This window comes from Thamnophis sirtalis, unplaced genomic scaffold (assembly GCF_051295495.1).
Source record: "Thamnophis sirtalis isolate CommonGarterSnake01/CBP01778 unplaced genomic scaffold, rThaSir2_p1.2 scaffold_3, whole genome shotgun sequence".
NCBI classification, from domain to species: Eukaryota; Metazoa; Chordata; class Lepidosauria; order Squamata; family Natricidae; genus Thamnophis; species Thamnophis sirtalis.
The window spans coordinates 129590032-129604663 of NW_028261383.1; the positions used below are offsets into that span (position 1 = coordinate 129590032).

Here is a 14632-nt window from a genome sequence, read left to right on the forward strand (position 1 = left end):
CTATTGTTTATCTTGACTTTTTTTAAATGACTACATATGTTCAATAGCAACTTATATATGACATTTTAAATGTTTTTTGCACAAACTCTAATATTGATTTGGAAGGAGACACCATGGACACTTGTAAACTAACCATGGATACTCCAAAACTGCATGCTTACCAGATTAAAGTAAATCTGCTAGTTTTAAAGGGGCTTATTTTCAACGGTGGCATCTAAACTAATCTAGACTCATCTAGATTAGATTAGAATCATCTAATCCCTGTCTGGCCAAAATTAATTAACAAGATTAACAAAAAAATGTGATACTCTATTCTAACTCTAACATTACAGGAATCTAAACTCTAAAAGCCCTCTTATACAGTTCATCAAGATGCAAAGAAGAGATAAAATGGGGGACAACAGGCAACCCAGCAGGATCAAGGAGTGTGAATATATGCCCAGAATCTGATGGCTAACATTCAAAACGGGTGCAGAAAAAATGAACACGAAATAAAGGAAAGCATCCTGTTATAAAGGAATTTTCGCAAACAAAAAGTTCTCCGAGTCTTAGGAATTGATCAAAAAGCTAAGTTCAAAGATAAAATTCTATGTCAAAGAATATGCAGATTAGGAATGTCTGGCTTCAGAGAAGGACAGACAATTAATGTTCTGACATAAATCAGAAGATTTAAAAAAAAAGATGCATCACTAGCAGCAAAAGCTTGGCAGTTATAAAGCACATGCAGTCAGGAACAGCTAGCATATTGTGTATAAAACCACAGAGTTGTAACATGAAAGTGTAGAATCTTTCTCTTTCATGAATGCACATACGTGCGCGTACAGACACACACACACTGAAACAGTGCTATTCAATGGTACCATTTCTGTTGAATAGTATCATTGAATAATATGAATTAACATTTTCTTCAAAAGTGAATGAGATTCTTGTTGCCGTTTGATTCAAAGGTTGAAAGGCTGATTAAAGTTTGTACGCCTTATTTGGTTTACACCCCACTTCTAATTTGAGAAGGTCAACCAGTATAGAAAAAGTCCTATTTTCAGATACAGAGTTTTGTCAATATTTTATATCAGAAACTCAGTGTGGCTCTTTTCCAGTCAGCCTTCTTATGGAAACTTCTGATTTCCTCATCTTCCCACCATGACAGATGTGTGGGAATCAAAGATCATATTGAGTGGCAGCTGTGGGCAAGATGGCACAAAACAAGTAAAGATGAGAGGAGCTGCTTTCTCAGTAAGCGAGAAAGTCGCCGAGTTCAAAGACACACAGGATCTTGCCACTAGCACTTCTGCTTTTAATTTAAATATCTTCAATGACTTTGAAGGAGAAGAATTACAGGGAGAAAAAAAAGACTGCCTGCTGCTCACTATAATGACATTGTAACTCAGAAACAAAGGCACAAAACCTTTTGTTCCAGTGTTGAAGGCTGCAAGTGAATCTGAGCAGTAGATAGACGCAGGTATTAAAATGGCTTTTCAAGACCTTTCTACACCATCTGTTTATTGTCCAGTAAGAACGCATTTGGTTCTAATTTGCTATACACAACCTTTATTACTTCCGCTGATTAAGCTTACGAGAGACTTCCACCAGCCCAGTGCAGTTCTTGAACCTAAAAGAGCTGACCTTCACAGTTTTGTAAACTTTCTGTATGCCTATGGAACGAGTCCTTATTTCTTTGAATTCTGCCTGCGATTAAAAAGTGCATCCCTTACAATGTATTCCTAATTACAATTGTAGAGTTAATTCAAGAGGCACATTGCTGGTGAGCAAAGCAGTTCTCTGGATCAACATGTCAGGCCTGCAGCCATCTTTCTTTTGGATCTTTGGCCTGCCAAACTTTCTATGATTCTACTATGCATTTTCTATTGTGGGAAAATGGGGGGGGGAATTGTAGGAGTTAGATGCTATGTAGCCATAACAAAATTATTTCTAGAAAGCCAAGGTCATCTTTTGTCTTTGCACCTCTGCACCTGACCGGAACTAGATGGGTGGAACTGCCAGCATGGCAGTGGGAGATTGGACCATGTGATGGACTTGTGGGTATGGGGGCAAGAACTTTCAACTGGATGGGGAAAACCGGGAAGCTTTCAGATTCAGGTTTTCCCAGATGTGCCAACATGGTTCTCTTAATAAATTGGAACTTTGAGCAATATTTTGCCTTGGACTCTGATTTACTTTTGGATGCTATTTGGAAACCTGACATGACACTACAAAGGCCCAAAACAAGATATGCCAAAGTTTCCTACATTTGCAGTTGCTTCACATTATTGAGACATGGATACAGAGTGAATAATCTGCGCAGGCCTACTCACATATGTGAAATATACTTCCATGTTATTGTTTTAGGTGGTTACTTAATAAAAACTGGCCCATCTACCTTTTTCTTAAAAGGAATTGAGGTTTGTGTCCCTGTACTATGCTTTAGTGTAAAAAAAGTGCACCATTTTTAATAGAGTGATAAGCTAAGATAAGCTAACCCAAAGACACTAAAACTCAAGACAGTATCTGTTCTACCTTGTTTCCAGGAATAAAGCAATATTTTATGGAAACACTCTTTTGGGCTAAAGTTACCATCTAGCCAGATAAACATTTTCTGCCCATGCAATTACCCACAAGTAGTATGTTTGTAAAAGTAGAGTACTACCATTTGGAAATACTTTTGGGGAATTCATGCTTATGGTTAAAATGCAGCTCTCTGTTTTGCTCATGCAGAAAGGCCCTTGGGACAACATCAAGAATTAAATAGCCTACATATCACAGAACCACAACCCAGAAACAACAAATATGTAACAAGGCTGAAAAGAGCATAAACTGGACATATTCTCATAGGGAAGTGGAAAAGAGGCCGACGTAAGTATTGTAGCAAGAAATAAAATCTTATTGGTAATTCATATAGAGATACTTTTTGGGGGGAAACCCAAACTTTTTGACAAGATATCTTCAGTTAGACACATTTATCAAAAGGAAAGAAGCCTCAAATTTGCATGCAAGTAGCCACAGTACTAACTTTATATGTTCAGCACTCGACAGCAGCTGCACTTGTATCTCATCCATAAGAAGTCATGGAATTTGGAAAGATCAATTATAAACAACTTCAGAAGAACTCTAATCCTTTCCTAATTCAGTATGCCGCCTGAGAGGCTATGAGATAAGACTATGGAAATGAACTCCTAGTACACTCTATATAACCTATCAACCTCTAAGTGACTCTTGGGTATATATCACATTCTCCGAGCAATATTTTCAGATCAGCTAAGCTATTTTTCATGCAAAAAAATCATCATCATCATCATCCTGCAAGGCTCTTTTCGTTCCACCTAGAATCTCACTCTCATTATGAAAAATAGCCAGTTTATGCAAAAAAATCTTTAATGCAAAGAGTTAAACTCAGTCACAGCAAGCTTTGCTAAAAATCAGGAATGCAATTTTTCAAGGCCTCTGAAACAGAGAAAGATTGTTCAGTTGGCAAAAGCATGCTCTTCTCTGAGGCCTGGGGGCTAAAAGATCAAAAGAAAGAGAGGGAAGAAAGAACAGAGCTGCATTGACCCACAACAGGGAGGAACTCTTTACAGAAGTTAACAAATTAACCTCAAGTCGGAGAAGTAGAGGAAGGTCAGTCTAGTGATCTTCAGGACAGATAATCAACACTGTGGGATTATAGTAACCTAAACAGTGACTGATACCAGGAAATAAAACACAACTCATTACATCTGGGATGCAATGGTTGTGCAAGGGATCCTATCTCCCTTCCATATCTTCCTAAAGTAGAGAGTCATTTCATGTTTTGTATAACGCTTTCAAGCATGACTGGGTTGCCTGATTCATAAAAAGCCTACAATGAATGCAAAATATATTTCAGAACCTGCATTACTTACTACTTGTCTACAATACAAAGCAGACAAACTGAACAGAAGTTTTTAAATAGCCTAAGGCTTACCGCTGCTGTTTTATTAATTCTGGGAAATGAACCCAGGAAGATGAGATAATTGAGCTATCTACAATAGTTTTAACACTTCCATTACAAGAATATACTTTTTTTTTCATAACCCCTTCACAATGGTAGTACTTTACTGACTAGTCATTAGGCCATACAAGAATACAAAATATAAAACATAGAATAGTATATAAGACCATTATGTTAAAAATAGAATAAAAGAAATAAGCATAAAAAATTGGCATAATTTGGTACAGACATATTCGTTTCCAAAAAGCAAGGCAAATGAGGAGAACAAAATCTGTTTGGGGCACATATTCAAACTTTCAGTCCATATTAACACCATATTTTTCTCAAGAACAGATTAGAACGAAATATGAATTGTTCTCTCTCGTTTACTATCCCATGCACTTTGCAAAGCAGTAGTCATATAAACTAAAAATAACCTGCACTGTAGTATCACAAGACAGTTGAGATGAGTTGAGTAATAACCACGGACAGTTAATGTGCCCAAATAAGAACAAGATACAAGTGCTTGCAGGCAGAGGACAGATCAGCATCTTCCTTCATTATTTACCAATCAGTGGCTCTACAGAGAGATAATGTTTCCCACATTCTTTTAAGAACTAGGAGTCAGGCTTTGGGACAATTATTAAACAATGCCATGGCAAACATGGCAGATTGGCTAAATCAAAGGCTATTCTGTTTGGTATGTGGGATGTATGTAGCAAAAATGTGCTACTCAATGTAAGGAAGGACAATGTTGTCTTGCTCAAAGGAACTAGTACTGTAGGAGCTAATAAAGGATAAGCAACTTTGTATCACAATAAATCTCAAATTTACAAATGAGTTTTAGTTCTTAGCAATCCGCCTTAGGTGTCTTTCTCCTGAAAGATTCATTTAGCTGGACAGAAACTCTTAAAATACATTACTATATAGCATTAAAAGTAGCTGAAACCAACACCTTATTTAATTAGATTATTTTAAAATCTTGATCCTGAATTTATTTGTCACTTGGCACTATTACAGGCAATGCTTTGTTTTCAATGATTCTTAATTAGATGATCCCGAAAAATACTTCCTATTGCTCAAAGACTACAATAATATATAGCTATTCCCTTCTTAACTGATAATTAAACAATATTGTGAGGATTCCATCTGTAACAGATTATCTTTAATTAGAAAAATGCTGGTAAAAAAATCATGAAACAGTTATTAAAGAACGATAACACTGCTTGTTCCCCCTTAACATTTTGTAATAAACAATGAATATATAATTAAACTTTCATCCAGAAAAACCTTAACTCCAAGAAAATGAATTATTACCCAGTTAAATCTATAAGAATTAACTTAAGTAAATTTCACTGATCCAGAAAAGTAACATGTTAAAAAATAAAGAGGGCTTAAGCCAAATAAAAATATCACTATGATTCTGTAGAATTCCAGAATGTTTTGTTTATTTCTAGACAATGTTGAACCTCTCCTGGCTTTTCAGGGTTGGTCCAGCAGTTTCCAGAAGTAACTTCTTGGAAGTACAATTGCTTTCTGGTATTCCAGATATTGAATTATGAATAAAACAGGCACGTTTTAGGGCTGGATATAGATTTAACATTGGGATGAAACAGAATATTTTCCAGATCAGTGGATTCTACACCCATTCTAATATCCAGGATCCTCCTTTGTGTGAATGCTACCATTATTTTATGAACAATCCATTATTCTACACATTACCAGGTATTAGAGGACCAGTGAGATAGATTTTCGCAATTTAGAATAAAAGAACTATTGATAGAATCACTATATTCAAAGCAAGAAGCAAATCAAGAAATTCTAGCACCACAAGAAATAAAGCCATTTCATCTGTCCTTCATTTGATTAAGATATACAATAGTAATCATTGTTGATCTTAAAAATAAAAGTATTTTAAAATTTTAAAAAAAACTGTATGAGTGATATAACTACTACCTGAAAAAGAGTCATGCCATCGTCACTCAGAATGGATCTGGGTGGTGTAATAACTACAATAAAAAATAATATTTTCATTAAGAAACAAGATGAAGGAAACAAAGGGATTTTAGGAAAGGTCTAGACACAGTGAAAGTGAGTTATATGTCTCACAACACATATTACATATAAATACAATGTATGGATTGTAAAAATCATTTTCTCCAAATCAATAGCAGCAACAGACCCAGAATGTTATCTGTAAAAATTATAAAACATAAATCTGAACTTACATAAATAAAATGGTATCTCTGGATTTACAAGGAGACTTTTCACAAATGCCCTCAGAGCACCAACTGTTAAATAAAGCAAAAAAAAAAAAGTTTAGTATGAGCTGCACATACGTTATGAACACCATCCTCTTTGATGGCATATTTTAAAGAGAATAGCAACTTAGTCTTATCTCAAAGACTGACATAGTAGAAAGCAGAAACTTTAAATTACCACCATCTTTACTGAGTTCACCTTTTGATTCCAGCATCCATGTGGAACATTTTGCTGCTGTATTTAAAACCTCCTTCTGCATCCTTAGAAGACTGGCTGATGAAATGTTAGCTAATTTTCAACTATAAAAATTCTATTCTTACAGGCAACAATTAAAATTGGTTTATTTACAAAAGCTCTTCCAGGACATTTGACCAGAGCTGTGGTGGTGCAGTGGTTAGAATGTAGTACTGCAGGCTACTTCTGCTGACTGCCTGCTGCCTGAAATTTGACTCAGCCTTCCATCCGTCCAAGGTTGGTAAAATGAGGACCCAGATTATTGGGAGTAATATGCTGACTCTGTAAATCTCTTAGAGAGGGGCTGTAAAAGCACTGTGAAGTGGTATAGAAGTCTAAGTGCTATTACTATCCCAAACTGACAGGCTTTTTTGTATGGTTTCTGTCTTACAATATTGAATTATCTAAGATCTTTTGCCTTTAGAAACAGCTGAAGCAACACTGCTTACCTGAGGAATATATAAGGAAAACATTTACTAGTGGAGACTGGGTACTTCCGGAATGGTAGTGAGAGATGATACAAAGAGCATGACTACTTCTAAGTGGAGGTAAAGGCTAAACCATTCTAAAGTACAAAGTAATAGTGAAGATGCAGTGTTGTATATTTATGTTCTCCCAACTCAGCACATATAAGAATTGGAGATCCAGCTAAATCTCCAGATAAGCCACCTATATAATCTATATAGCATGAGAAGTTGGTGGTATAAACTATCAAACATTAGAGTTGACTTCCTCAGAGGTTGGTGGATTTGATCATTAGACATTTATAAGCAAAGAACTGATAATCATTCATTAATATTGCTATAGCAGTAAATTTGCATAGAGTTGGGATAGATTATCTAGATTCCCTTCCAATTCTATGATTCTAAGCCAGATCTCCTATCTGATATATTCCACCTAACCAGAGGTGCTATTCAGCTAGTTCTTACCAGTTCTCGTGAACCAGTAGCGGAAATTTTGAGTAGTTCAGAGAACTGGTAAAGACCACCTCTGACTGGCCCTGCCCCCATCTATTCTCTGCCTACCAAGTCCCAACTGATCAGCTGGGTCTTCTTCAGTTGCCCTGCACAGGAGAATGGAGCTAGAAAGCTGGTTAGTGGAGTGGGGTGGAAATGGAGATTTTGCAGTATCCTTGCCCTGGGGTGGGGAGGGAATGGGGATGTTACAGTATCCTTGCCTTGGAGTGGGGAGGGAATGGGGATTTTGCAGTATCCTTCCACTGCCACACCCACCAAGCCACACCCACCGAACAGGTAGTCAAAATCTTTGAATCCCACCACTGCACCTAACCTAACTCAACATCCTGATATAAGAAAGCAGAAACATTAAATTTACCTACTCACAATAGGCTGGGGAAGGTCAGCAAGTAGTTGGGAACTGAGCAATTTCAGGAGTTTAAGAGCAGGCAGGAAAATCAAGACAGTAATAGATAAAGATATGGCATGAGATGAGGGGTGGGCCATTTTCAGGGAACATAGACTTGGTGTTTGGTACCAGTTCCACATTCCAGCCCTCTGTGCTTAGTTTCAGACTCTGGCCAGATTTCCAGGGGCATGGACTTTTAACTGCTGGGGACACATGTGAATCTCCTAGGCCAGTAGCCTCCAACCTTTTGGGCATCGGGGACCGGTTCCATGAAGAGAGGTTTTTTTCATGAACTGGAGGGGGGGGGCATAGTTTTGCACGTTTGTTTGTGTGGCCTGGTTTCTGGCATGCCGCAGACTGGTACTGGTCTAAGGACGGGGGCAGGGTGGTGGTTGGAAACCCCTGTCCTAGGCTCTGGAAGGAGCTTGGGATTATCCCTGAAGCCTTCATTGACAAGTCAACTAAAGCCCAAGTCACTGCTTGGAATGAAAAGGTAACTGGGCCTTTGTACCATATTGTGTCTATGTGCTTTTCCTCCTCTGCGGATCCTGGCGTTCCTCCTGGATTATGGAAGAGCTGAGAAATCTTTGTGTTGCATACCAATTGCCTCTTTCCCTGGACCAAGAGGCTCTGCCCATGGACATTCATGGTCACCTCCAGAACAGACTACTGAATAGACTAGGAAACAAGCTGTCCCTGAGGCTACCTTTTAAAAGTATCCGTAAAATGAAGTTGATCAGAATGGAGCATATCCTGTGGACAATTACGGCATTTTACCTTTGCTACGCAAACCGTACTGACTCCCAATAGACTTACATGTGCAATTCTAGCTGTTGTTTGTCACCCAGAAAGGGTACAGGATTTTTTGAAGCACCACAATCCTGTGGTGGTCTCCATCTGCTGTATTAGATCCAGCAGGAGAGGTATTTTTTGAGTCCAATCAAGTAAAGAATATCATCAAGTTTCAGGCCTGAGAGGAATTAAACTACGAAGTAGGATGTGCACCCAAAGAGATGTCCCTCTTTCCCATTGAAGAGGGACATCTCTTTGGGTGCATATCCTACTTTGCAGTTAAAAAGTCCTAGATTTTGACTATTTAAAGGTGCAGGGAGTCTGGTTTTCCTCTTGACCCCCAGCACATTGAAGCAGAGTGGTTGATTCAAATTCTTTCCAATATTTCCAATTCTTTTTTGGTCTCTGGCTGAAACTATGCTAGACCAACACCCTGTTTGTTCAATGGGCTCATCTGAGCATGACTAATGCCGTGGTAAGTGGTCTGAAAAAGAAGCCAGCAGGCAGTTGTAGGAAACACATTCTGTTCAGAAAGCAATTTCAGCTATCTTCCATACCACTCAATTTGCCATACAATAAACTTTTAAAATAGCAGCAAAATAAAGCAGCTAGAGACGTGTAAATCTTTTAAAGTCACAAACATTAGCTTGATAGCCAGGCACTGTTGGTCTTTTTCAGTTCGATTATTTATATAAAGCAGAAGATAGGAGATAAAGATGTACTCCTACCTGTTTCACTAGGGTGAAAGAAACCTTGCAAAATGTGACGATCTGGGAAGTAAACACGTAGTACCACCTAGTTGAATGCAAAGAATCAGGCATCTACTCACATAAAAAGAAACATTAGCTTCATGCATGTTTGAAAATAATACCAGCCCATTTTCAAAAACTTGTTTCTTTTCATGAATGGGCAGTGTAGCTCAGTGAGACTAGACATGTAATTTTCAAGAGCCTTTTTAGAGTGGTGGAAACTAACCCATACAGATGTTTTAAAACGAAGTGCAACATAAAAACTGATACTTGGACCACTCAGGGATAGCAGTGTTCAGCTGAAGTAGCAGAGATGGAAAGAAAAGCATAAGTGTGAATTCAAATCTTATCCTCACTAGAAATTAATTAGGTAATTTCTGGATTTGATCAGAAAGGTTGTACTTTAAAAGCATTGTGTAAATGCTAAGTATTCTCACTTCATTTTAGCAACAGAACTCTTGTATCTCACACCAAAAGAACATGCAGAACAAAACATGCAAGAAATCTGTCCACTGCCCTGCTTTAAAAATTCTCTCAGGGGGGATCCTAAAACAATCCTAAAACAAGACAACACTTACTGCTATTCAGTGTACATTCCAGTTCTTCCAATTCATGTAAAAAGAAGCAAAAACAGTAGTGGAATATATTTTTTTGACTGGGCCACAGATATTTGCTACTTATATGTTCTTATGTCACTTAGATCTCTATATTTCTAATTCTGTGGGACAATCATGATGACACAAAAAAGGTTTACCTTTGGATAACGCTCTAATTTCTCCTTCGTTTGAGCTTCTCGCTGTGCCTTTGTCATCAAGGGAACTTCTTCTAAACACCTCCTAAGAAGAGACAAGGCTTAGCAGACTGCCGTAAGTGGAGATCAACTCAACCCTGTTATGCTCCTCAATCATCAATTTAACTTCTGTATTTGTTCATTCTGATATGATCCTTTTGCTATCTTTAACCTCTGTGTATAAAAGTTCCCTACACACACTAAAGATTAGATTGTTCAAAAGACAGGCAATTTGTATCCTGAAAAACCTGCACAAAGTCATTTTAATGAAAACTTGTCATTCCATTTTCCTAAATATATATCAGACAATTAATTTTGAGATACTGGAAATAAACAACCATATTTTTACATAGCATACCTATGCCCATAAGTAATGACTGCATCAGTATTTCTTGATCACCATATTTTTCGGAGTATAAGACGCAACTTTTTCCTTCAGTATTTCTTGATCACCATATTTTTCGGAGCATAAGACGCAACTTTTTCCCTCAAAAAAGAGGCTGAAAAACTGGGTGCATCTTATACACTGAATACAGCATTTTTTGCCTCCTGAAACCCCTCCCCTTCACCAAAATGGCCGTGCAGAGCCTATAGGCTTTCAGAGAGCTCTGAAAGGGGCTGGGGAAGGCAGAAATGGGTGAAAAAAGGGCCATTTTTTGCTCAAGGTGGTGGGGAGCACCGGGTGTCAGCTCTGACAATTTATTCATTACCTAAGTTCTTTGTTGGTCAGTTTGTGCCGGAGGAAGAAGATAAACAGCATTTTCAAACCGTCTCCATGTTTGGCTGTTTTCATTAATCCTTCAGAACCTGACAGTAACAATTTGGGTCCTCATTTTACCAACCTCGGAAGGATGGAATGTTGAGTCAACCTTAAGCCTGGTGAGATTCGAACTGCCAAATTTCAGGCAGCCAGCAGTCAGCAGAAGTAGCCTGCAGTACTACCCTCTAATTACTGTTCCACCTAGGCTCCTAAGGGTATATCATAAAAGTTGGAATTGCCATAAAAGTTGTATTTCTATTGTCTTATTTTAGAAAATTATTGTACAGGTCAGTATAATTTACACATAATTATCAATTTTTATGCCAACCTATAAAGGAAAAATGTCAATGAAAAGGTAAATTTAAGCTTATATATAATGCAACAAAATCCTATGCTACAATATCAAAAAGAACTGTTGAAAGTTGAGACAGATATAATTAATTTGGCATTTAAAATATTGATTCAAGACAGATAAATATAAAGTATTTATCAATGAAGACACACACACCCAGCGTGCTTATAAGTACAGCTTTGCAACTCTTCTCAGTCAGAGTTCTTCCAGATGGGTGGTCCTTAATTCAGAATTCTAGCCAGCATGGTCACTGCTGAAATATTTGAGAGATTAGGCTCATGCGTCTAGAAAGTGACCAGTTTGGGAAGGTGTCTTATAGACATATTTATAGAAATTAATTTATAACCTATCAGGTTTTATAAAAATGAAAGAAAAACAGTCCATAAAACATATATTTAGAAAGTGTCAATAGTTGGTATGCTTACAGAGTTTTAATAAAAGCTAAAATAACAGAAATACCGGTATATCTTCTGCAATTTAGTACACTGTCTTTGCTCATATTAACACAAGTGCTTTCATTCTATGTCATTTGTTTATCCCACTTTTTGTTCAGGAGCTCAAGGTAGTATACTCAAAATCCTCTGCTCCCTCTTTTATTCACAAGCATCCTGTGAGGTAGATTGAGATGAAAGAGTGACTAGTCTCAGGTTACCCACTGCCTTTCTGCAGCTGAGGCTGGACTTGGACAGAGGTTTCGCTGGCGCCAATGCAATATTCTAATCACTATTTTCAATGGGGCACCCCATGTTATCACCAATATACAATGTGAAGTATTATATTATTTTGAAATATTCTCTAGGAATTCTGTATAATCTCTTGCATCTATCAACAATTGGACAACCCGTCCCCTGTGATATGTCTTCCCTGTATACTTTCAAGATTCTTTCACTTCCAAATTTCAAACCAATAATATCACAATTCGGAGGACATAGATATTCTGAGTTAAAAGTAGCTCGGACTTGCTTTTTGTATTAACACTTGCGAAGACTTGCTCTGTGATCAAAGGGTTCACTGTCATATAAACAAAGAAACCATGAGCTTTGTTGACCATTCATCCACCCTTTTTCCAGTGTTTATAATAGATGCATCTAAGCAGATGACAATGTAAAAAAAAACCTTCCAAGCAATTTTGTGAATTAGATGAATTGGCTGGTATTTCTGGAAACTAGTAAGAACTAAGAAAATCCTAGTCCAAAGAATCTTCAGAAGTGCAAGGAACAGATATTGCCATCCACATATGTTTGCAAAGGCTTTGGAGACAAAAATGTGTGTGGCTAAAAAAACTTTTCTACTTAAAAAGTTAAGTTACAAATTACAAAGGAAATTAAAGTCTACTGTCTAAATAAGATATTTATGGTACAGAAGTGGATTTATCTTCTACTGCTGAGCCTACATTCATATTTTCTTTGAAGTACATGGTACTTTAATATCTCAACAATCATGTTTAAGAAAATACTGCATTGATGCTAGATTCTCTAGAATTAGAGGGAATCTAGTAGTACCTTTTCCAACTAATTTTATGTTATTAACAAGTGTATGTTTTTTGTATGACAGAAGAAAAGTATCAACAATAATGGTTGTAGTTGTTGAGATCTGTTGAGATTACCTGAAACTTTTTAATGCAAGTCCAGAAACTCTTGCTAACTGATGCTGTTAAAACCTTGTTTTTCATTTTGGAGAACTGTCTCATATGTAACCCTGCAATTTACATAACTCATCTGTATTCCCCTCCCTCCACTCCAATTTAAATCTGATATCAGTGTAGGCATTCTAAGCATCTGATGAAATAAGTGTGGCTCATAAAGCTTATTACTTTTAATACAGTTTTTAATCAAAAGGTGCTGTTAGGCTTGGTCTGGGTTTTGGTTTTTTTGCTATCATAGATGAACTAATATAGATCTCCTCCTACAAAGTTAGTATTTAGAGAAAAACATTAAGTTTCTGTCTAGGCAGGTCAGCATACAACTAGAAGACTACAAGTAAAACCTCCAAGAATATGAAGAACATTAAGTACAATTGGGAAGCAAATCCTGAGCATATTCATTGTTTAGGATTCCATCAGAATCAAAGAAACAATCTATATTGTATGCACATTGGCCATAAAAATTACTTAACTACTAGTGAAAAATAAATTTACCTTTCATTCTGAAGTTGGGCCAAACGTTTTCTCACATCATCTACTGTAACCTCAAAGAATTCATCAGGGAGATCTTGTGAATCAGAATCCAATGGCTCTTGAAGATCAGGATGGCACACAATTGGCTCTCGGTCCAAATGCTGTAGAATGAATATAAATTAAAGCTTGATGCTTGAATCCATCAAGGCACAGAATCCACAAAGCACAAGGAATATAATCTTTGCACTTAGAAAAAATGTGGGTTTTGTGGTATCCCCCCAACATTTCTGAGCAATATATTTATTTTTTATTTATTTACATACATAATAACTGACTTATTCTATGATCTTTCCTAATGTAAATTCCTGCCCTAATTTTCACAGAGCATACATTATATAATTATATAAAATAGCACCATCCTCAGAATTCATGTTTGATTACAATCTGTAAATCTATGTTAGAGATATATCATACGCCCTTTCCAAAGCAGAGAGGTTCTGATTCTAGGAGTTTTTAAAAATGCTACTTTTAATATCCATATTAAACCCCTTTCAACTTGAATTAGATCTGTAAACAAAGAGCCGCTACGTTGTGGTCAGCTGAAGTTTTATAGTCTGGATTTAGTAATCCTATGTAGTAAGCAGGTAGGTTGTTTAAAAAAATGGAAGGAAGAACTTTTTATTGGAAAACATTGATTGACAGTTCCTTCTAAGCATTTATTATTGATACTTTTAAAACCTTTGAAAGATGATAAAATGAATATAAATAACCACATCATCCAAACAGTAATACAAAGAGTTTATTTATTAAGTTTGAATTGGGTGCTTTAGCAGGTCTCAAAAAAAAAAACCAGTTGTTTCAAATAAACTAGAAAAGGCTTTTATGGAAATCAAGCAACAACTTAATATTATCAACAATTTTTAAAAAGATTAAAATAAAATTGGATCATAATCAAGCTATTTGGTACTAAGAAAAAATTATTTCCAGTTTTAAGAAATAACCAGGGTAGTTCTTTCAATGTAAAAACTACATTAGTTTCACATTTTTTTTAAAAAAAAATACTGCACTTTCCAATGGATGTTCCCAAAAGGTTGATTACCTTTTATTATTCTTATATTGGTGATGCAATACATTCAAAGGAATATATTATAGCATTGCCCTTCTTTTGTTTTTATGTCACTACCACATTATTATACTGATATACTATTTTTATTTGGATTTCCTCCCTTTTTTGTTTTATTTTTTTGTTTGTTCTATTTAGTTTTTTAT

The 14632-nt window shown here is 36.5% G+C and overlaps 1 protein-coding gene across 3 annotated transcripts in view; it reads right to left on the reverse strand.

Annotated features, from left to right (window-relative positions):
• ASPSCR1 (ASPSCR1 tether for SLC2A4, UBX domain containing) overlaps positions 1–14632 on the reverse strand; it is a 77834-nt gene that overhangs the window by 27108 nt on the left and 36094 nt on the right. For all 3 annotated transcript variants that reach the window (XM_087710075.1, XM_014061492.2, XM_087710074.1), the window contains exons 8-12: positions 13385–13524; positions 10100–10181; positions 9325–9391; positions 6172–6234; positions 5900–5952 (exon numbers count right to left, since the gene is read on the reverse strand). In XM_087710075.1, coding sequence (XP_087566201.1) covers positions 5900–5952; positions 6172–6234; positions 9325–9391; positions 10100–10181; positions 13385–13524 — 405 coding nt within the window. The remainder of the gene's footprint in view (positions 1–5899; positions 5953–6171; positions 6235–9324; positions 9392–10099; positions 10182–13384; positions 13525–14632) is intronic.